Source organism: Channa argus, chromosome 13 (assembly GCF_033026475.1).
Source record: "Channa argus isolate prfri chromosome 13, Channa argus male v1.0, whole genome shotgun sequence".
Lineage (NCBI taxonomy): Eukaryota > Metazoa > Chordata > Actinopteri > Anabantiformes > Channidae > Channa > Channa argus.
This window is the reverse complement of record NC_090209.1, coordinates 11,800,530-11,822,610: the sequence shown is the minus strand read 5'-3', so window position 1 is coordinate 11,822,610 and position 22,081 is coordinate 11,800,530. Positions and strand designations below refer to the sequence as shown.

Here is a 22,081-nt window from a genome sequence, read left to right as displayed (position 1 = left end):
TGCTTTCCTTGATGACTTTGTTAATAAAAGGCCAGGAGGCTGCAATTGCTCTACCAGACAGACTTGCCCTGATTAGTGCTGTGCACTCTTATTAACCTTCAATGATTACTTCTCATCATCGCCATTAGGATGCAGTTGAACTTCAGGTACTTTAGTAATCATCCAAGAAGATTCCCAACTGCTCATACAAGTGAAAAAGATGACAAGAACACTTTAAAAGATATTGGTTTAATTCTGCATAACAGTGAGCTTTTTGTGATGCACAAGGCTTAATGACTATCTGGACTGACAGAACTGTCAAAGACAAAATCACGGGGCTTTATCCCGCTTTTTGTTCTCTGCATGACGGATTTCCCCAACCAAACATCTGCAAAGCGATTTATGTGATCCTTGATATTGACTAAGTTTGATTGCATATGTTGGGTAATTGGGGCACAGGAGCCACTGGAATGAGAATCGAGTGCTTTGTTAATCTCACTCTGAAGACCTGCAGATGAGTCACAGGCTGGGAAATGAGGTGGAGTGAAGAAACATAATGCTCTGTCCACCTTAAACCCACTGGATGTTCTGTCAGACAGGATAAATCATTTTGTATATATATTTGTTTGTTTGAGTTGGAGACTGTGGTGTTTATCCACAGTCCCATTATCCCATGACTACTTTAAAACTTTACAGATAAGTTACCCAATGTTCTTATTTATTGCAAAGTGATAAAACCAGCATATCCAGTGCTTGTAAAAACATCCACCCCTCTCACATCGCCTGTTGTTTTCACCTTTAATTTTTATAACATTAAAACTCTAGATGTCTGCAAGTAATATAACTTAATTAAACTTTAGGCCGTCTTAAAAAACTGAGTGACCTTGCAAGAATCAGCCTAGTAAGAGAGGCCACCAAGACAACTCCTCTGGGCAAGCCTTTGTGGTTGAAATGGATCACAATGTGCATATTAAAAAAGTTGCCTGGTTTCTTCAGTAATCATAGCATCTTCTTTATCTTCAGAGTTCAGTCTCCCATATGCCTTCTGGCAAACTCTTGCTTAGAGTTAATAGGAGCTTTATTGCCTTTGTTAAACTGTAAATCATTTCACGTTTGTTCAACTTAGAAACACAAGTTTAACTGCTGCCTTGAAAATGCAATTTAACAATTTAACCGAACTTAGGTTTAAAAGTTAGTTTAATGTGAGTTCATGAGTTTTGTGAGTAAGTAAAACTAATTCAGTTAGGTTAGCTGAATTTGTGAAACAAAATTCACTTAACTCGTAATGTAAGATATTAAGTTGACTCAGCCATTTAGTCACACGGTCTTTTACATGGTCAGTGAAAATGCATATTGTCATTTTACATTTTGTACCGAATAAGTTCCCATACATTCTATCCCACAGTGTCAGATAATTACAATAAGGCTTGAATTGCACTTCTTTTTGTGTCCTTTGTGTCCTTGATGTTTTTCTGTTGAACTCATCATTTCGAGTTGAAAGAGCTTATGTCAGAAATACTTAGGTTATGAGTTTTAAAGTGGTCTAAAAATCAAAACTAAACATTTTAAGTTAAACTAGAAACTAACCGACAAAACCTTCATATTTACATTAAGTAAATATAAAATCTTCACTTTGGAAAATTCCACTAAATTCTTGTGTGATATTTTGCGGCATACTTTTTCGACTGGTTCACCTATTCAGTAGCTGCTGAGAAGCAGACAGTGCACTTTAGTGTGAAACTGATGTTGCCAGTCCAAAAGCTGCGCAGCTGTCTATTTGCTTAGACATAGTAAACACGCAGGAGTCCAGGTCTGAGCTTGCCAAGCACTATGTGAAGTGGAATTGTTATACAGCCTCTGCCATATTGATCCCATCAAACCATTTGTATGAATGATCTGTGAAAGATGTTTAGATTGAAGCTAGAAAAACCATCGCTTGTACAGTCTTTCGTTCCTGGCCTTGTAAAGTAAAGTATGCTTTTGTATGGATGTGTGTATTTGTGTGTTACTCTGAAAATGTTACAGTGTGTGTGTGAGTATGTGTGTGTCTCTTTGGCTCTATGTTCAACACTGACAGTGAGTGATTAAGGGAAAAATGTATCTGTTCAATGTAAATGTGATGGTAGGGCTATGACAGATAAATTGCTACTTAGTCCCATGAGGACAGCTGGAAGACACAAGCTCATGTGAAATCCGCTGTCAGAAAGTGAAGTAAATTGAAATTTTAGGGCAGAAAAGGTTTGAGTTTATTGTGAAAATGGTGTTAATGTCATAACACTACCATTTGCATTTTCATTGTGTGTGGTATTCTGGACTCATTTGTTATGAATATTGTGATACCATTTTACTACTACTTAGATTCTAACCAGTTACTGGACCAAAGGTCTTTTCACTTCACTTTGGGGGTTAAGGAGGTTAAAGTGCAACTTTTTGTTTATTGGTGGATCTGTTTAGATTAATGTTAATCACAGACTTTATCTATCTATCTACAGACTGGAGGATTTCTTTCTTGTTGTTTTTCATTTCTCAGGTGCACAAGCTCCAATGATACAGACAGTATGGTTTGTAAAAGTTGAATCAAAGTTCTTGGCATGGTTCTCATATCTGGTCAAACGCCTCCATTGTCCCTCCCATTGAGATTCAGAGCATACTAACAGACTAGATATCCTGGGCGCAGCTGCAGGAACTAGATGAGGTTTCTGTGGAAGGGAAATCTTAGCTGGTCTCTTTGGCCTGATGCAACTGCAGCCCTGACCTGCATAAGTAAATAAACAACTGATAGATGGATGGACACATATCCCGTTTTTCTTTCAGAAGACATACAGAGCCAAAGTAGAACAGACAATAATGCTCCATGAGCACTACTTCAACACAATCGATTAAAGATGCCTTACCAACCAATCTGAAGCTTTTTAGGGCTCATTCTAACCTTATGGAGAACTGACAGGTTTAGAAATAAAAAGATGTCATTTACTCACTTTACCAACAACAGATTATAATTTTATTAATTTACTGGCATAGGAAATACACAGACCTGTTGTTTTGAAGGCTATTAAACTGTCTGGTTTCAAATGAGTGGCCTTCTCTTTCTCTTATCAATATAATCGGCAAAAGTAGATTTAAAAGGACAAATAAAGACAAAAATGCCTGCTTCTACAATTAATGTGCATTGCAAGATGCTGTAACTAGTGCATGTATAAAAAAAGAATATTTTCTACTCATACTTCATAGTGCCTTTGGGAGATACTGTACATTATTTTTGAATATACAGCCGTCTGTGATAAAAGAATACAGATTACCTCATTCCATGGAAATATTTCAACATGGTGCTGTAGCGACTGCATGTGTTACCAGGGAAGTTGGGAGAGTGTTGGTGCTAGATTTTCTGCGAGAGTCAGTATATGACTAGAATATCAATGACCTCTTTACACCTCTGATTGCTCTGCCCCAAGGAGTAGAGTGATGAAAGAGAAAATTTGGGAGTAGAAAGTCAGAGGTGAATTTCAGGGCTTTTTGCCCAGCATCCCTGTCTGCTCAGTGTAAATCGGGTGTCAGCTTGTGAGACCACTGCAGCAGTAATAATAATAATAGACATTTTATTGATCCCCATGAGGAAATTGTTGTTAGACAGCTACACGTACAGTAGGTGATAGCACTATCACAGGGGCTTTTGGTGTCTTATCCAAGGGCAATTCAACATGTGGCCATGAGAAACCAGATCTTAAACCACCCATCCTAGGGTTCATAGATGACTGCTTTACCAATTGGCCCAAAACCACCCCCCTTGGCAACACTGCTCTCCTTTTCCTGTGGTGATAGCCAACTCAGTTTTGGGCATCCGACAAAGCATGACATTTAATCAGGTTGGAATGGATGCAAGATCTGCTGTCTAAGTCTCTTTGTCTGCTGGGAAGGGGCAAAGAGCACATGTCTGTCAACCCCCAGACCCATTGTGCCACTGAACACCTCCCTGAAAAGTAGACAGAGGGGCTCCCAAGTCAATGTTTGGCTCCCCAAGGACAAACTTTACAGCTAAATCCCCAAAGGAACATTCCAGATACATAATGGGGATTAGAAAAACTAAGAAGACACATTGTGGGAAATGTATGAATATTTGAACTCAAGGAAGCAGGCAAACAAACAAATGCACAATGAGGCCAACGTCACAACAAAAGCCTCCGAGTTTACTCATGTGAAGAATGTGCAAACTAGGGAAATATAGATTGTGCATGCAAATATGCTGTTGTATTTATTTTATTCAATGTCAGTGCGTTTATGCATTGACACCGGCCGTCAACAGGCAGCAGTCAGCAGAGGTATTAAGGTAAGAGCTGCAGGAGCAGGAGGAGAGGAGGGGAATTATCACCTTAACCTCAACATTTCTGTCAGAAAAATAGCTCATGACATCAGAGCAGTTCTTTTTAGGGGCCACCGTTTAAGTGACAGCTTTGATAGAGGAGGTTATACTACTAATAATGCAAACACAGTAATGATTTGCAATTTTCTCGTTGTTTGCATAACTTAGTCATGAAATGTCATCTGATCTTCCCCAAACTCACAAATAATCATAAACACAGTATTTCTTGATAAAACACAATCAATTGTGATCTTTCGTGTCTTTATTGAACATACTCAGTGAACATATAAAGTTATGATGGAAAAAGTATTAGCATTACTGGGCTTCTGATGACACTAAACATCAACTGGAACCTGAACCTTAACCTGAGTCCTATCATTAAAAACGAGAATGGAGGTGTGGTTTTGAACTATCTTGACTAAAAGTTATGGAGTAATCTCTGTAACTTGGGATTGTATTTGTAAGGTAGTCAAAGGCCTGTCCTGTTGAAGTGAATGGACAAATCATAATGTGGTGAGTTATTATGCCGTCTTACTGTTGTGGGATTATTTTCAACTAATATGAACATTTGGGTCCCTTAAACAAACATTTTTAGAAACATATTATTACAGTTTTGTCAAAGAAACAACTACTTCAATTGTTGAGGTACAGAGGAGCAGAAAGGGTTTCCAATTTTAATGTCAGTGTTGTGTCTTCAGATAATTACAGAGGGCAGTTGACCATGAAATTCAACCACCTTGTTATTCAGTGACATTTGAATTACTGGAATCGCTCACAGACTCATCGGTTGAAAAGGTTTCACTGCATCGTGTGTATTTGTGGTTATGTGTTCGAACAGTCTTTGTGTGTGGGTGTTTGTACTGCATGTGTGTGTTTTCTTGAACTTCTATTCTTGTGACAGTCAGTGTGGGTTTAGGGAATGGGGACATTTTTCACAGGGTGAGGTCATTTTGGCCATTCCTTGTTTTTTCAAGGTGCTGGTTTGCAGTCAGGCTCTTAATTGAGTCACCAAAAGATGCTTTTAAAGATAGTAACAAAGACACAAGGCTATAAATGTGCATGTGTGTGTGTGTATTTAAATGATCAATCAATAATCAATAGCAAACAAACATTTTTTAAAACAAATATATACACACCTCACTGGTTGACTTTAAATTGAGCATCATGATGTATGCAGAACTATTAATATTTCATATGTCTATACCCAAAGTGTATAACTTGCAGGTGGTGCAAACGCTGATTGATATTCTACTGGATTATTCGTATCAGAGGAATAGGATCCCGGTTGACTCAATTGGGGCTGCATATTGGTTTGCAAAGTATTGAATAATGTGGAGACACTGTCTTCTTCTGAATATAAATTACCATGTACTTGCACAAGTTTTTCACCTCCCATTTAGCATTGATGGCAGGGCTTGATTGACATGTGTCAGTAAAGCACTGAAAAATACCCACAGGATTGGCTCCTGTATATATCATCAGAATAATAATAACGAAGACAGTAACAGTCTTTACCATCTGCCAATAGCAAGCGCATGCAGTAACTTTTCAGTATTAGTTGCATAAGCCTGTATATTATTTACTCACTGTACATGCTGCCCCTTTCTTTTTCCAGTGCAGACAGAGTGCAGAGAGATTTTCCACTGGAACCCTTTTGCTTTGCTTTCATAAGTAAACTTACATGTACAGATGATGACCAGACTCTGTAGACACACAGGCCCCTAGAAAAGAATGCAAACAGAAAATTTCAGGGGACAAGATATACGGTAAGGCTCTGCTAGCTGAAGACATACAGTACAACAAAATATAATTTTATATTTTTATTGCAGCTTTCTGCCTGGTCCAATAAATATTGTCAGGTTTGCTGGAGCTCATGGCCTCCAATGATAAGTTTGTTTTAAACTGTAAAATATCTCTGTGAAAAAGTAATATTTTACTGTATGTCTCTGGGGTCAAGACGGTATCAAGAGTTCAGGATTTCATGGGTCCGCTTGCCTCTGGGGAACTAAGACCCGACTTTGGACCCAACCTGTACCTGCCACAAGTTTCAGGTCGGTGTATCACAAATATCAATAACCTGTGTGGCTCCAAATGTGTCTGTCAGCTTTCATATTGTGAGATATTCTTATTCAAAATCAATAGCCTATGTAGAGGTTTTATGCTATTAAATGGTCATATTTAGAAATTTGCTTTACAAATATGATGGATCGAAATTTAATATCTTCTGTCTCCCAATTGGCCACAGAATGATTCATTGTTGGAACCGGTTGTGAAAATTACACATTTTATTCTTTCTCTCTGTCTTTGAAACACACTCATTTGGAATTACTTACTATAGCTTTACAGTATTTTAATTTTTTTATAACTATTATATTAAATGTCTTTTCTTTTCAACTGGCTTCTTTGTAATTAATGCCAGTGTTTTGTTTCTGTTTAGGGTCACTGCAGTTTGAATCAGATCTACAATAATTCTTTTCAAACCTGTTCAAATCATGTTTCTTTTAGATTTAAATTATTCTATTGTTTATATTGTTTTTATGCACATAAATTTTGTACTTTTTTATTTTGTTTAGTTGTCTGGCCCACAACTGTGAACTGCTCTGGTTTGTTTCTAAGGAATTAGCTCTAAAAACCAACTACTTGCTCAGCACCAATTGGCAGAGACACACAGTTAGAGGCTAGCTGGGGAAGACACTGAACCATTTTACAAGCAGAGCCAGAAACTTCCCTCAAGAGAAAAACACAGCTAAAAGAGAGTGATATTGGTCACCTGTTGCCCAGAAACACAACTCCAAATGAATGATAATATAATGTGTTCGGAACTTGTTTCTACTGCTCCCAAGTGGACAAAAAATCTGTCACTGCAAGTGTAATTAAAGACAAAGAGAGCCAAGTTGTTTATGCCCCACCACCCCCACCCCCGCTTGGATCCTGTGGATAATTCGTCCAGCTGTAGTTCTCTAAATGTAGAGATGAACAGAGCTGTATGCGTACTGTAAGACTGTGTTGATGGAGATGGAGAGGAAACACGTTGAGTGACGGGGAACATTGTGTGTGGTTTTCTTATTTATTTTAGATTTTTTTTAATCAGCCACTAATCTAGTTTCTGTCCATCCTTTTGAGTCCTGGTAGAGGTTTCATGTATATGCAGAAAACACAACCCGCCCTGCGCAAAGGGAGACACACACACACACACACACACACACAGAGAGAGAGAGAGAGAGAGAGAGAGCGCTCCTCCTCCTCCTCTCGTGTCTTCCCACCACTCATCCCGAATAGCCAAGGTAAACGGTCTTCACGGCGGACACCTCTCATCATTTTCCCTACGCATAATGGAAACTGAACCAAAACAGCTGTGGTACGATCGTCGTCGGTACTTTTGCGCTTTCGCCAAGGCAGAGGCGTTTGTCTAATCTGATTTTCCACGTCGCTAAATAACTTTCCTGTATATATATATTTTTCCAGACACGCTTTTAGAAATAATCAAACCTGCCACTTGTAACTTACCTGCCCCGGAATAAGATCGTTTTTTCTTCTCCTTTTTTGGATGGAGATTTTTAAATTGGTAAGTTTTACGACTAAAGAGGCGATGACGCCGCTATCGGTAACTGTTTTTAGTCCTCAGCCTGTTTGGCTTATTGTGTGCCTTATACCTATGTCCTGTTGAGGATGTGTAACCAGTTTGACATCTGCTGTCAGTCCTCAGCCATAGGCTACATAGTTAAACTCAACCATGAATTGAACTGAGTCATGAACTAGTTTATTAATCTTGAGTAACATAACCGTGCACCTGCAGTTTTCTGGCTGGAACTCAACAGGTTTGGGGTGTCTTCTAGCCCACAGTATCTCTCTCTACGAAGAACAACGTAGCCTTGTAAATGTGCTTCTGTGTAATGAAAACCCATCCTCGCTGCTTCGTTTGCCTCCCCCTTGTTTTTTAAATTGTAAGACGCAGTGAACTGTGGTTCCGAAAAGCCTTAACTGTAACTTAATAGCGGGGAGCCGAGAATCACAGCCTTAAAGTAATTACAGGGAAGATGATGCTTATTGGAAATTGCAGTATGTCCTTGTAATCACATTAAAGCTCAATATATCAAATAAAAATCTATTTGATATTGTGCGCTGCCAAAGTTTCTCACCCCAAGTGTGATCTTAAACTTCATTTCCATTTAAGCTACTTTTTTGCTGTCTCAGCTCCACCGCCTTGTTAGAGTGTGAGCTGTACCGCTTTTGCCTTCATTGTTGTTGTTATCACGCTCTCTTTAACTTCCCTCACTTTTTTCCCTTATCTGTTTCTTTAACATTATATATTTTTATATTTTACAGTGTTTCAAACTTGTTTATTTTTCTGTGCTTTCTCATTGACTGCTTTCAATCTCTTCTCCCTTGATCAGAATAGCACTGTACTTCCCACCCTTACAAACTCGCCCCGTCTCTTCCCTTCAGATGGTGAATAAGCTGAAGTCAAGCTGGTTGTAAAGGTGCTGGACTTGTTCTCCCCTGCGCCCAAAGCCGGACACAGCATGGCGGCGGGAGTGGCGGCATGGCTTCCCTTTGCCCGGGCGGCAGCGATCGGCTGGATGCCCGTGGCCAACTTGCCCATGCCAGTGGCGCCCGCTGAGAAGAGCAAGCAGCAGGACGAGGTCATCATTCTTAATGTCAGTGGACGGCGCTTCCAAACTTGGAGGAACACACTGGACCGCTTTCCAGACACCCTGCTGGGCAGTTCGGAGAAGGAGTTCTTCTACAACGAGGAGACCAAAGAGTACTTCTTCGACAGGGACCCCGATGTGTTCCGTAGCGTGCTCAACTTCTACCGCACAGGCAAGCTCCACTACCCACGCTATGAGTGCATCTCTTCCTATGATGAGGAGCTGGCTTTCTTCGGCATTATCCCAGAGATCATCGGTGACTGCTGCTATGAAGAGTACAAGGACAGGAAGAGGGAGAATGCGGAGCGTCTGATGGACGACCAGGAGGACAACAAAGACGCTAAGCTGCCCAACATGACCTTTAGGGAGACCATGTGGCGGGCCTTTGAGAACCCCCACACTTCCACCATGGCCCTTGTCTTCTACTACGTCACTGGCTTCTTCATTGCTGTCTCCGTCATCACCAATGTGGTGGAGACCGTGCCCTGCGGCACGGTGCCCAACCAGAAGGAAGTGCCATGCGGTGAGCGCTACACAGTGGCCTTTTTCTGCATGGACACGGCCTGCGTGATGATCTTCACCGTGGAGTACCTGATGCGTTTGTTTGCTGCACCCAGCCGGTACCGCTTCATGAGGTCTGTCATGAGCATCATTGACGTAGTGGCCATTTTACCCTACTACATCGGCCTGGTGATGACTGACAATGAGGACGTGAGTGGCGCTTTTGTGACACTCCGTGTTTTCCGCGTGTTCCGTATCTTTAAGTTCTCCCGTCACTCGCAGGGCCTGCGCATCCTGGGGTACACGCTGAAGAGCTGTGCCTCTGAGCTGGGCTTCCTGCTCTTCTCCCTCACTATGGCCATAATTATCTTTGCCACCGTCATGTTCTACGCTGAGAAGGGTTCAAGCTCTAGCAAATTCACCAGCATCCCAGCCTCTTTCTGGTACACCATCGTTACTATGACAACGCTTGGGTAAGAGCAGAGCAGACACCTCATTTATATGGATACAAGTTCTCTCTCTGTGTTTGTGTGTTTGTGTGCATGTGTATTTGTAGCTGGGTCTGTTATGTGTGAGTAAATATATGATCTGACTTGGAATTGCTGCACAAGTCAGTGCTACCCTGTCTTTCTCAACTTTACACGTAATGCTGAGACATCGGAGAGCTGTTAGTTTTCAGTAGACTGTGTCCACTGTGATTCACAATTGAGGGTTTTCTTCTCGGAGAAGAGCAGCCATCAAGATGTTCTCTCTCAATAAAGGCTGTGCCATTGCCTGCCCTTTATACGTCACTGATAAGAGGGACAAAGAGACAGAGGCACAGTGGATTGTAGAAGTAGAGAAAAGAGGAAAGTTGACAGCATTTTAGTAAAACACAGTATTGGAAACAAAGAAATTACAGGACTGCAACACTGACTTTGCAGTTTGAGAGCCCCCCCTAACTCATTTTTTATGAGTTACACGAGTTGCTAGCCTTGAAATGAAGCGGCTCTTTGTACAAGGGCTCTGATGCAGAATATCAACATGCTCTCCATTTTAGGAAGAAAGTGAGTGCTTGCATTTGTTTGGTACAGATAATCAAAGTTATTATTACACGATTTAAAAAGGAAGACATGTTTTCATTATTCAATGAATGCCTAATTAACCTGCATCCCAGGGCTGTTGTTATTGTTTCAAAGTGATGCAATGGCTTTGATTAGGTGTAATGAGATAAACATTCAATGTATTTTGATCTATTCATTTATTGTCTCCCAGTCTGTTTTTCCTGATTTTTATGTCATATGATGACATAAAAAAAAGGATCCAATCAGTCATTTTATTGTACTGAGGGGAACCACACATACATCATTAGTGTTACACTGTGTATACACACACACACACACACACACAGTTTTCTTATGTGGCACTATTAAGCCTAATGGTAATGTGTTTTATGAGCGTCCCCCGTTGTGGATCTCTGAGTCAGACTGAGAGGCTGACAAATTGCAGCATCCTGCTAAATGTCAGACTCATGGAGGCCATAAATGGCTCTGAGCTCATTGCTGTGACACAGTTGGAACCCCGTCATCATGTCCTGACATTCACAACCTGCCCAGAAGATCAGGTCTTCAGCAGGATCTGGATCAGTTCTTTGGTCTGTGGACAGATGAATATTGTGAAAACCAGTGTGGCACACTCTGCGCTGCTGTTTGTTCAGCCTGTGATCCGGCAGCCGCTCGCGTTGCTCTCTGTGTTGCCTGCCCATACCCTTACAAAGTACCATCTCTTCACACTTAAGTAAGACCCAAGCCACTAAACAAAACTTGCAATCCATTAGAAGAGGATTGTGTGTGTGTGTGTGTGTGTGTGTGTGTGTCTGTGTGTGTGTGTGTGAAAAAGAGTAAAAAGAGGGGGGTAGTTGTTGAACTTGGCCTCATCAGTAAATCTGGGGCCAGAAGTGGGTGTCAGAGTGACTAATGATGTGGCCCACTGCATCTGCTGACTAATCCTCTGGTCTCTGCTCTCAGTTTGTCATAAACACACACAATCATACACACACTCACTCACCATATTTTCTTTATCTTTTTGGGCATGTATACTGTAGACGCATACAGACACATTTTGTTGCATTTATAAACGCCTACATGTTGGGGTGACTATAGCACAGGAGGTAGTGGGTTGTCCACCATTCCCCCAGTTGCGGTTTCAATCACCGGCTCCTCCAGTCACATGTTGAAGTGTCCTTGAGCAAGACACTGTAGCCCAACTTTCTCCTGGTGAGCAGAATCTCCCCTATCGGTGTGATTGTGAGTTCAAATGGGTGAATGAGAAGCAGTGTAAAGCGCTTTGAACACCAACAGGTACAAAATTTCTATATAAGTGCAGAACATTTGCAAGTTTGTAAACATTTAAACATTTTTTTTAAGATTTCCCTGCACCAACATTTACTGAAATTGTGTTGAGAATGTCCCGACTGTTTGCTGTGCCAAACTTTGACTAGGTAAATAATATTAAAGACATTTCCCGTAGATAATTTTTTTCTTGTCTTTTAGTCAATGGGGTCTCCTGGTTTAATTCTATGCTGTTGAGATTATGTTCAACTTTGTTCTCCTTGGAGAGATACTTATATCATCTGCAGCCTTAATGTTTAAACCATTGTTAACTTCTGAGCTTAGCTGTCGTGTTTTTGTTGCACTCTGAGAAATACTGTTTGTCTTTGTTTATTTATTAAATATGTATGCAGGTTTTGGCATGCGAGCCTTTGTATTTACATGCGTTGATGTGGCCATCAGTGCCTTATCTTTGCCATGTCAATAGGCTTTTTTTATTATTATTTATTTATCTTAAGCAGAGTCCATACTCCCCTTTATAAGTAGGCAAGGAAATATAAGGTGAATAATCTTCTGTAGTGCAACTCTCTTCTTGAGCCCCTTAATTATAATAACATATCAGAGGAGAAGGGGGAACAGGGCTAGGCTGAGAAGAGTGTGAGGAAAAACATATGCTTATGCTTTTTATTGCATCTGACTTTTTAGTTATTTTAAAAACAGATTCCACAAAGTGACAGGAAATATATTCAAGACAATAAACAGACGAGAGTCTACAATACTCAAAAGCAGAAATCAGAGCTGTGCTGCTCCTTATGACTGGCTGGTCAAAAAAGGTTTAAGCCACCAACCAGCAGTGCCATCCTTGGAGCGTGCACTCACTCTCTAGCAGGGCTAAAAAGCTTAGCTCAAATCCTGCAAATGAGGGACAGGGAGGCAGGCAGGCACAGAGTGGTTAGGCTTTAGCTAAATCACAGACATTTAGGCAATGGGACCTGTGAGGGATTTTGTTCCCTTGGTTGTTAAACAAATTGATTTTGACCTTTGAATAATAATAACTGAGCATTTTTCGTGGTTGAACCTGTATTGTTGACTCTCATTTGGCTGAGGATGAGGCTGACAAAGTGTCCACAGGGGAGATGCACCAACAGTACAGGTTTAAACCTTAGCTTTTCATAAATGGTCCATCTAGACTTTATGCAGTTTACACAATATTTGTTTTTGCATTGGGAAAAGACTCAAGCTTAAATCAGTTAATTGTACTAATTTGTTCCCAGTACTGAAGTAAAGTTTTTCAAAATTATTAAGTTGGCTTCATCATTTCTTGCTTATTCATCATAATCTGTTTAGAGACTTTATATTTAGCTCCATGCTATGATGGTTCATATCACAATGTCTTACAGTACGTTTTTAGTTGGATTACATTTTAAGTGTTATCATATCAGGACACTAACCTTTCTGGAAAATATAAAAAAAATGTCCTATACATTTTATATTATACATGTTTTGCCCTCAGTAGTGAGTGACAGTCAGTCAGATGTGTTATGTTTGGGATGAAAGCGGTTTCTCAGTAGTGACTAAATGCTCATTAAAATGCTAATTCAGTTGCACAGGCGTGAGATACTCCTCTACCTATATCTTATCAAACATTTCTACTGACTGCACCACTTGAGAAACTCATTTCCTCCATGAAGATAAATGACCAAGTATTATCTAACTAATAGAAAGGAATAAATTACTCTTTTTTTTTTTACTTAACTATGAATATTCATTTCTTAAATAGAATTTCAAATAGAATTTTATCTAATGATGAAGGACATTTGAAAGTCTGCCATGAAGGTGGTCACTGGTGATTTGAATCTCTGGAGCATACACCAAACACTTCTCTCTGTTGTTAGTTAGAACGATTATCACGGTGCTGTAAAAACCTTACCTATCAGCACTAGCCTGTTGTATGCAGCGTGCAGGTGAGCTGGCTGGCAGTTCAAAGGGTTCGCGCTTACAGATGAAGGAACTCAGCTTTTTAAGCTGGCTGTCACCTTTCAAGTAGTCATTTAACAGTTTCATGCAGCATTTAGGCTGCCATCTTCAAATTGTGCAGAAATTTATTAAGTTCTGATGTTGTGCCCATGGAGAGCTCGCTCCACCGATATGCTGTTTCATAGACAGGTGATAAGTGATACATTTTTGTCAAAACATTTTTGTCTTCTCTCATTTTGACATTTATTACAATATTTTTGACTAGTTTTTATTTTTAAAGGACAATAGAAAGACAACAGACAGTCCTTGACTGCGCCAGAATTAGCTACAAAGATAGATTTCAAATGTAGTCCCTATGAAAGAGCGTGAGAGAGCAAAACTTTTAAAGAAGTAACAAAATCACACTTTTATAAACACAATTATACATAACCTCATTGAGTAATCATTTGATAATGAAACTATTAAATTGAATAAAAAAAAAATTAAAATTTGATTTAGGTGTGAATGGTTGTCTGTCTGTGCCTCTCTTTGTTTTTGGACCTGAGATAGACTGTTGACCTGTCCAGAGTCCGCACTGCCTTCTGCACATTGACAACTGAAATAGGCTCCAACCCCCTTGACCCTAAACAGGATAAGCAGTTACAGATAAACAATGAATGGAAAAACATAGATATACAATTAGTTGTTTGTCTATCTATCTATCTATCTATCTATCTATCTATCTATCTATCTATCTATCTATCTATCTATCTATCTATCTATCTATCTATCTATCTCGCAGTGAAAACGTGATTTCAGTTTCAACTATCAGTCCTACTTTATTTACATGAAGTGGAAAGATATTTAAATAAACTAAATTGCAAGGTGGAGCTTTGTCTGTTTCTAGGTTATTGGTAATTTTATACAGGCAACAGCTGTGGAAATTAAACTTGTCAAAACCGGAAAAGCATTACAATACATTTGATTATGTAAAAGCGTTGAGATAAGTTTTGTATAAACTATGTAAGGGCCTAAGCTTTCCTGTCAGTGAACACAGGTTAAAGCATCATGCTAGTCTTCCTCAAAACATCATTACCACTCAGTGTTTAAGACTTGGGCAAAGTGGTGAGTGTGTAGCCTCACAAATAGAATGGCTTGAACTACAGGATTGGCTGTGGTTATTCTGTGTGAAGTCTAAATGTTCGTGCTTGTGCTTATGTGGGTTTCCTCTGATTACTCTGGTTTCCTCACACAGACCAAAGAAATCCAGTTAGGTTAACTGGTGACTGTAAATAACCCGTAGGTGTAAATGTGAGTGTGAATGGTTGTCTGTCTATGTCAGCTGTGATAGACTGGAGACCTGTTCAGGTTGTACCCTGCTTCTCACCCAGTGTCAGCTGGGATCACCACCAGCCCTCCTGAGACCTTTAACAGGATGAGTGGTATAGATAATGGATTGTTGTCTATTTGTTAGTTCAAAATACCATAAACCCAGACACCAAACACTGTTAGAGCATTAAAATGTGTTGTATTGCTCTATTAAAAAGCATTTTTCTTAAGAAAATATGTCAACAATCATCTTTGCATCTCGCCATCCATGCAAAGTCATTGGGGTTTACCAAGCGGTGGAGTGTTGATGAGAGCTGAAGTGCTAGGTTGTGTTGTAGTCATTAACATTGCCTTACCTTAGCTTGATTAATGTCCTTGTTAAAGACCAGCTCCTTTTGATCACTGCTCCTTCACGATCAATGCACTGCCCTCTAGCTCTCAGACAACCACACAAGCTCTCTCATAAATACAGTACACTCCTCTCTGCGGCGCTGTTCTCTCATGCCCATAGATAAATGTCTGTGGGGCCACGCAGTGTTTGCATGTGTGTCTTTTAAATAAATATGCCGCTTGTGTTTTCACCCTCTTTTACAGCTGTTTCACCAAGCTCTGATATATAGAGCATTTATATTGAACCAACAGCTTGTAAAAATAATTATCTACTAATTAGCACTAACTATGATGAGAGTATGGTTGAAGGATAGTCCACAGATGTGATGTCACTGCCCCTTATCTTTGATTTCTGAGAGAAGTTAAGGAAGTAATTTGTCCGCTCGGATTTTGTTCCCAGTCTATTTCAACCTTTTCCTTCGTCAGTTAGGATGTGAATCATTTCTGGCTCTATAGCAAAGCTACCTGTGCAACATGTATGAAATGTTTAGTAAAAGCACTTAACTTTCTGCTTATTTAGAATAATATAAATCCTATAATATTATAGAACTGTATAACTGCAGAAAACACACAACCAATTGTTTTGCACAAACATGTCAGCACTGAAATGTAGTGTGTTTTTTTTTATTGCGTAGAGTCCCAAATAAAAAAATACTGGTGAATGTCAGAATCTTCCTAAATACTGCCTAAGAAGAATATTGTTCTTAACAGCGGTTATTGAATCAGGTCCATTGTTACTAATTGTATACGGTAACCAGAGGGAGTGATTTAAAAGCCTTTGTGTTACAGTATATACAGTCACCAAAATGGTTTCTAAAGATAACGTACCTTTAGTTGAACTCACTGATATTTACATAATTTATTAAAATAGAGGTGTACACAGAGACGCACAACTGCATGTATTGGTAAAAGTGTAAGTCAACTTTTAGCTCTGAGCAGTCATTTTCCTTCTGTCTGCCTTTCAAAGTAAAGAGACAAAAGAAGACAATGTTCTCTTTCTCACTGCCTCTTACCCAGCCCCCAACTCCTAATGTCTTTTTCACTGATGCTAAGGAAAAAGCAGCAGAAAAAAGGTCAGAAGTAGAAATGCCAGTCTTATTTCACCCCACTGTGTGTGTATCTCTGCCAAAGCTTTGGGGATGGCAAGCTCAGTCACTCTGTCTAGTTTTTGCTGTAGACCGACATCTTGACCGTCTACTGAAATTTCCTGGAGACATTTATTATCTCCAGTTGACAGTAGCACCAACAGGCCAGTATTTACACTTCATTTAATAGTATAAATGAGTTTCTATAAAATTCTGTCAGCCTTAGCCCCACTTTGAGATGTATGCTAATAGTAGTTTTAAATTACAGATTACTAAGCAAGTAAAATAATTGTATAATGGATATAATAAATCTTAAAGCAAAAACACAATAAAAATAATACAACAATAACAGGACAATCTCTCTCCTACAGCTGTAGATCTAACAAAGCCTAAAAGACCTGGGGGGAAAAAAACAGGTTTTAAGCAAAATTCCCATATTACTGTAAATACCTTATTATAATAAATAATAGGCTCAAAACACAGCTTAGACTGATACTTGGTGGGTGTTGAACCAAGTTCGTCAAAGTAGAGCAAAGATGTTTTTTCTCCACAAGGGGAATGGATATACAAATAGCTTCAACATTGTTACTGTTTTCTGGTAGGTTACAATGATCATCGCAGGCTCACAGTGCTTCTTGGTTTTCTCCTTGACTTCTCCCTCAGTCACAACATCTAACCTTCTGTACTTTCTATTTCTTGTTTTCTTCTGAACCGATGTGTATCCTCAGGGTGTGTGTACTCATGTTTGTGTGCACGTCTACTTTGGAGTAATGTTTAAGATGCGTTTGTGTCCCACTCTGAAAGCATATGTTTAGTATGTTCTGTTCTCAACCTCAGTGCATCGTGCTACAGTAATTATGTTCTATTTAGTTTTACATCTGTGGCTGCTGAATTGTGAGTGTATTGGGGTTATTATAAAAGCAGAAAAATCACTGAAGTAATTTTCCAGCTCTGTAGTTTCTGGGTACACAGCAATAACTCACAATACTTTCATGTTTCTGCTCAAGCCAGTGAAGGTAACTTGCCGTACAACTCTCTCAGCAACCACGGTGTGTGTAAATGTAGCACCTGCATTTCAGTAAATAACTGTTAGCACGGTATTTAATGGGTAAATAACACGTAAATAACAAATGTGGCAGTTGTTTGCCAATAATTACTCTAGAGAACAAGCTCATTGAGGTGGACAACAAGTATATCAAGCCCAAAGCTCAAATGCAGTCACATTTCATCTGTATCCAGTCTTTGAACCAAATAACTTTGATTAATTATTGTTCTCTATTTTGAAATTGTGAATTATTATCTTACACTGTAAGGATGTGTGTACAGTGTACCACCTGCATATTTTTTGGATCATTTCTCTGGTGTAATTGGCTTTCCTCTTTTCGGTTAAGGTCTGGGCTATTCCAGAAGGCAGATCTAATGCCCTAAACATCAATGTAAACCTGCTGCTGTGTGGTAGTTTTTCTTTGATGTTGCAGAGCTTCAGCTGGTGGGCAGCAACTGTGACATTATCCTGTAAGAAACCATTGTAAACTTGGGAATTCAATTTCCCCTTGATTTTGGCAGGCAGTCCAGGTCCAGAGGCAGTAAAACAGCCCCAAATCACCATTGTCCCTCCACTTTATTTCACTGTTCATGTCTTCGTGTCCTTGGTATGCAGTGCCCTTTTACACCATGCATAGTGCTGAATGTTCTTCCAAGAGTAATGGTCCCTCATCATTTTTTGTTTCTCTTTGGCTGGGGGGCATGTGATTCATAATGATATGATATGATTCATACACAGTAGTCTCACAAACAGGGATGTTAACAAGCTCCAGTGATTTCTTTAAGCCTTTTGTTGTTATTCTGGGCTTGTTTTTGTTTTTTTTTACTTCATTGAACATTCTGCATTGTCTTTATAGTCCGGTGAACACATCTACGGGGGACTTGCCACAACTTTATGCTTCTTGTAAATAGCAAAGTCAAAACAACAGGGCTTTGACTTAAATGTTGACTTCAGAGTAGTGACATTTTCTTTAGCATTATTGTCCACTGGTTCCCTCCCACACACATCCCGATGAAGCTCTCCGAATGCTCTCCATTAGCGGCTCTGACTGCGATATTACTTTTACAGGTGTAACCCCTGTCCTGCCAGGGTTAAGGTTGCTGCTTCCACCCTTGCTTCTTGTGCCATTCTCATGGAACACTTGCAGTCGGGCTGGATACAAGCTCTGAAATCTTATATTGGTTTCCTTTAACACTCTCCATTCCTCCTTGTATTCATTCCTTCAATCTGGCGAGTACCTCCAGTGGATATTCATGGTTGAGGCAGATTTTACTGTTTTTCCACGAAAGGCCTTTCCTTTGCTAAGCCAGTTTAACACTACTTTCCTCCTTCTGTAGCTGAGGAATTTGATCGAGTTGGGCTGGTGGACTCTATTTGCAGATCTTCTATGGAGATGTAAAGGCTTTCTCTAACCATCATCTACACCAAGGTGATGAGCTGGATTCCCCTTCAATCCCTTTTGGCACCCTGTAAATCCTCACATTCTCCCTCATTTAGCAGCCTCCTGATCTGTTAGTTTCAACTGGAGCTGCCAATGTAGCTTTAGCATTTCTGTTAGCACCTCCTCCGGATCCGTGATCCTGGCTTCAGCTTATTGTATTCTCTTCAAGATGGCTTTTACAATGTCTCCTTTATTCTCATATTTCTCTGAAAATGATCTATTATATCAGTTTGGGCGGCTTCCCTTCCTTGTCCATTTTGTAATTCGCCATTATCTTACTGACTTGTCATTTTTATGTTTACATGTCATTCTTGCCCCTATGTAATTATTCAATAGATGTAGACTAAAACTTCTTTATTATCAGTTTTACATTTGCAGACAGCTTTTTGCCTACGCTGCCATCTCTACAGTAACCCGGAAGTCCTCCCACACCTTCCAAATATCAACAATACATTGTTCCGAGTCGAACAAGCTGACTGGGTAATGTTATGAAGTTGGGAGGCGGGATGGAAACAGAAAGGAAAGGAAAACATGGAAGATGAGGAAGAAATGAAAAGGAAGACACAGCAGACGAGGCTATAAAAAGCAAACACATTTTTTTCGTTCTGCTTCTATTCAATCATTCAGTGTTGTGATTTGTTTAGACTAGGTTACAGTAATGTTACTTTCAGCTTCGAGTGTTATCTCATCTTAGTAAATTCTGGTTTGCTAGCTATGACACTGGCCCCCTTGTGTTCACATACAGCAAGTCTATACCATAACAGAAACACATATGGCAATGTTTTCAAATCTGCACAGTTTTTTAATAGAACCCAAGACTATAATTCCTGTTTAAGTGGTGGACTGACAAACCTGCTGTACTGCCAGCAAACCCATTAATTTCTTCTCCTTTCTTCAACCCTGGAGAATAATGAATTAAAGAAATAGTGTAGGTGGTTTACAAACAAGTTGCGGCAGCTGAAAACTGCTTCAAAATGAATAACCTCTATAGGAGGAATCAGTTTGACCAGATTAACATATAAAAGCGCTCGCTAGTAGAATTGGTACCTGCTGCTTGTGTTTTTATGTTTGAGGTCACACAAGTCAATACTGCACACCAGTCTGCCTTCCAGAATCTGCCACTGAAAAGACTCTTTTCACCTCTACTATTTGCTCACTCCTACTCCAGGGTTCTGTTGTTGGTATGTTTTTACTCTTTTCTCACGCAGAGCTCTGGATGGTTTTATTTTGAAAAGAGATATTGAGCAATCCTTTTAAGCTTTTGCAACTTGCATTTACCTGGTCACCTGTCATCCAACAGTGGAGTTTGGAGCCACCCATGTGACTGTGAAAGGTAATTGACACGGTCTTTTAGTAAGGTATTTTGAATGTGTGCTTTGTTTTGCCACACCCTTTTTCATCCCGGACGTGTCATGCATGCAAGTGCTCCTGTCATAGAACACTGCGTCCTAGCTTAACTTCATCTCAACTAACTGGGCTAAGTTATTGGAGTGATGCTCAAGGTGTTGAAGGCAAAAACACTACGTCAGACATGTGAATATTCTATTATAGAAAACTCTCTCTCCCTCCCTCCCTGTCTCTCTTTTGCTGTCTGTCACAGCTGATTGCCTTCAGCTATCGTCCTTCCGATCCCCCCCTACACTTGTGCCCACTCCTCCAATTCAATTACCAGCAAGCTCTCTGTGAGGGGACTGAAAATTAGTTAGTGATTATCAGTTTCCTGGGTATTTAGTAGCATCCTGGATGGATGATGGGCGCTGCCCATTCAATGGGTCTAAAGACTCATTGTTAAACCAAACCCACTACACCAAACCCTAAAATATTAGTAACAATTTCCTGGGGAAATGGAAATGGGGATGGACTTGCAGATATATTCTGTGCAGCCATGTTAGCACCATGACTCTTGGGATAGTACTGTCTGTTGAGCTGTCTTTTTTAAGTTTTGGTCCAGAATGAGATGGGTTGCTAAAAAATGTGGGATCCCAAGAAGGTTAATTTTCTTCCTTAAGGTGCATAAGGTATTTTTTTATTTTGAAACTAACTGTATTATGACAGAATCCTATATTTAGTATTTAAGGCTTAACAGCTAATAACAATATTTATTTAACCTTAAAACGACAAGGTCTAAAGTGTTTAGAAAAACCTGTTTAGTTTGTGGTTTGATTTCACTGTATTGTCTAAATAGAGGCTGATTTGAAAGGATGATTATGGCTTCATTTAGTACAGTTTTCTTTTTTTTTGTACTTGTTTTATTGGAGCCACCCTCGATTCTGTTGTCTGTGAGCAAACAACAGAATGTAAACAGTTATGGATTAGACGGTTTTGTGTCCACTGGGCAGACATGCTCATTACTGAGTGGATAATGGGGGTCGGAAGTGACTGTGTGTTCTCCATATATGTAGGCCAAGATATAGAAATAAATCGCCTCTCATTTCCCTGCAGACAAAGTGATAACTGTTGTCTGAATGACTCTGATTAATCTTCCCAGATTCGCAGCCTTTGAACAGGTAGACGTCATTGGTCTATATTTTCTTCTACTCTCTGTTTAGTGCTGCCACACATGCAATGTCACAGTCACACAAACACAACTCTCTCTCTCTCACTCTCTCTCTCTTTCACTCTCTGTGTCTCTCTCTCTCTGCGTCTTTGTATTTGTATGAGTGTACTGTAATTCATAAACTGTGTTCTATGCTGATTATCCAGGGTGACAAAGCAATTGTTCTGCTTCACTAAATCTGCGGGGATTAATGTCTCTGGAACTGTTCCCTTCTGCTTTAGCATTTTTGTCTGTGTCAGTGTGTGCATGTGTTTGTTCATATAAGTGTGCAGGTTGTCTCTTTCCTCTCCATTCTGACAGGGTTCACTGAGGATGATCTTCCTGGATTTCTTTTCATGACATTTGGTTTGCTGTAGTGGATTTTTTTAAGTATACTCATACTTCATTATATCGTTATATGAAATAAAATACATTATTGATATTACTGAAATCCATATTGTTTTTCAGTAATGTCATTCTAGTGTCAGTACATGGTCTTAG

The 22,081-nt window shown here is 39.7% G+C and overlaps 1 protein-coding gene across 5 annotated transcripts in view; it reads left to right on the top strand.

Annotated features, from left to right (window-relative positions):
• The first annotated feature begins 7,585 nt into the window (after window positions 1-7,585).
• LOC137139178 (A-type voltage-gated potassium channel KCND3-like) overlaps window positions 7,586-22,081 on the top strand; it is a 93,015-nt gene continuing 78,519 nt past the window's right edge. For 2 of the 5 annotated variants that reach the window (XM_067526071.1, XM_067526072.1), the window contains exons 1-2: window positions 7,586-7,901; window positions 8,783-9,962. In XM_067526071.1, coding sequence (XP_067382172.1) covers window positions 8,860-9,962 — 1,103 coding nt within the window. In that variant the 5' untranslated portion in view covers window positions 7,586-7,901; window positions 8,783-8,859. Of the gene's footprint in view, window positions 7,902-8,730; window positions 9,963-22,081 lie in introns of all 5 variants that reach the window. The other 3 variants (XM_067526068.1, XM_067526069.1, XM_067526070.1) reach the window with 3 other exon arrangements.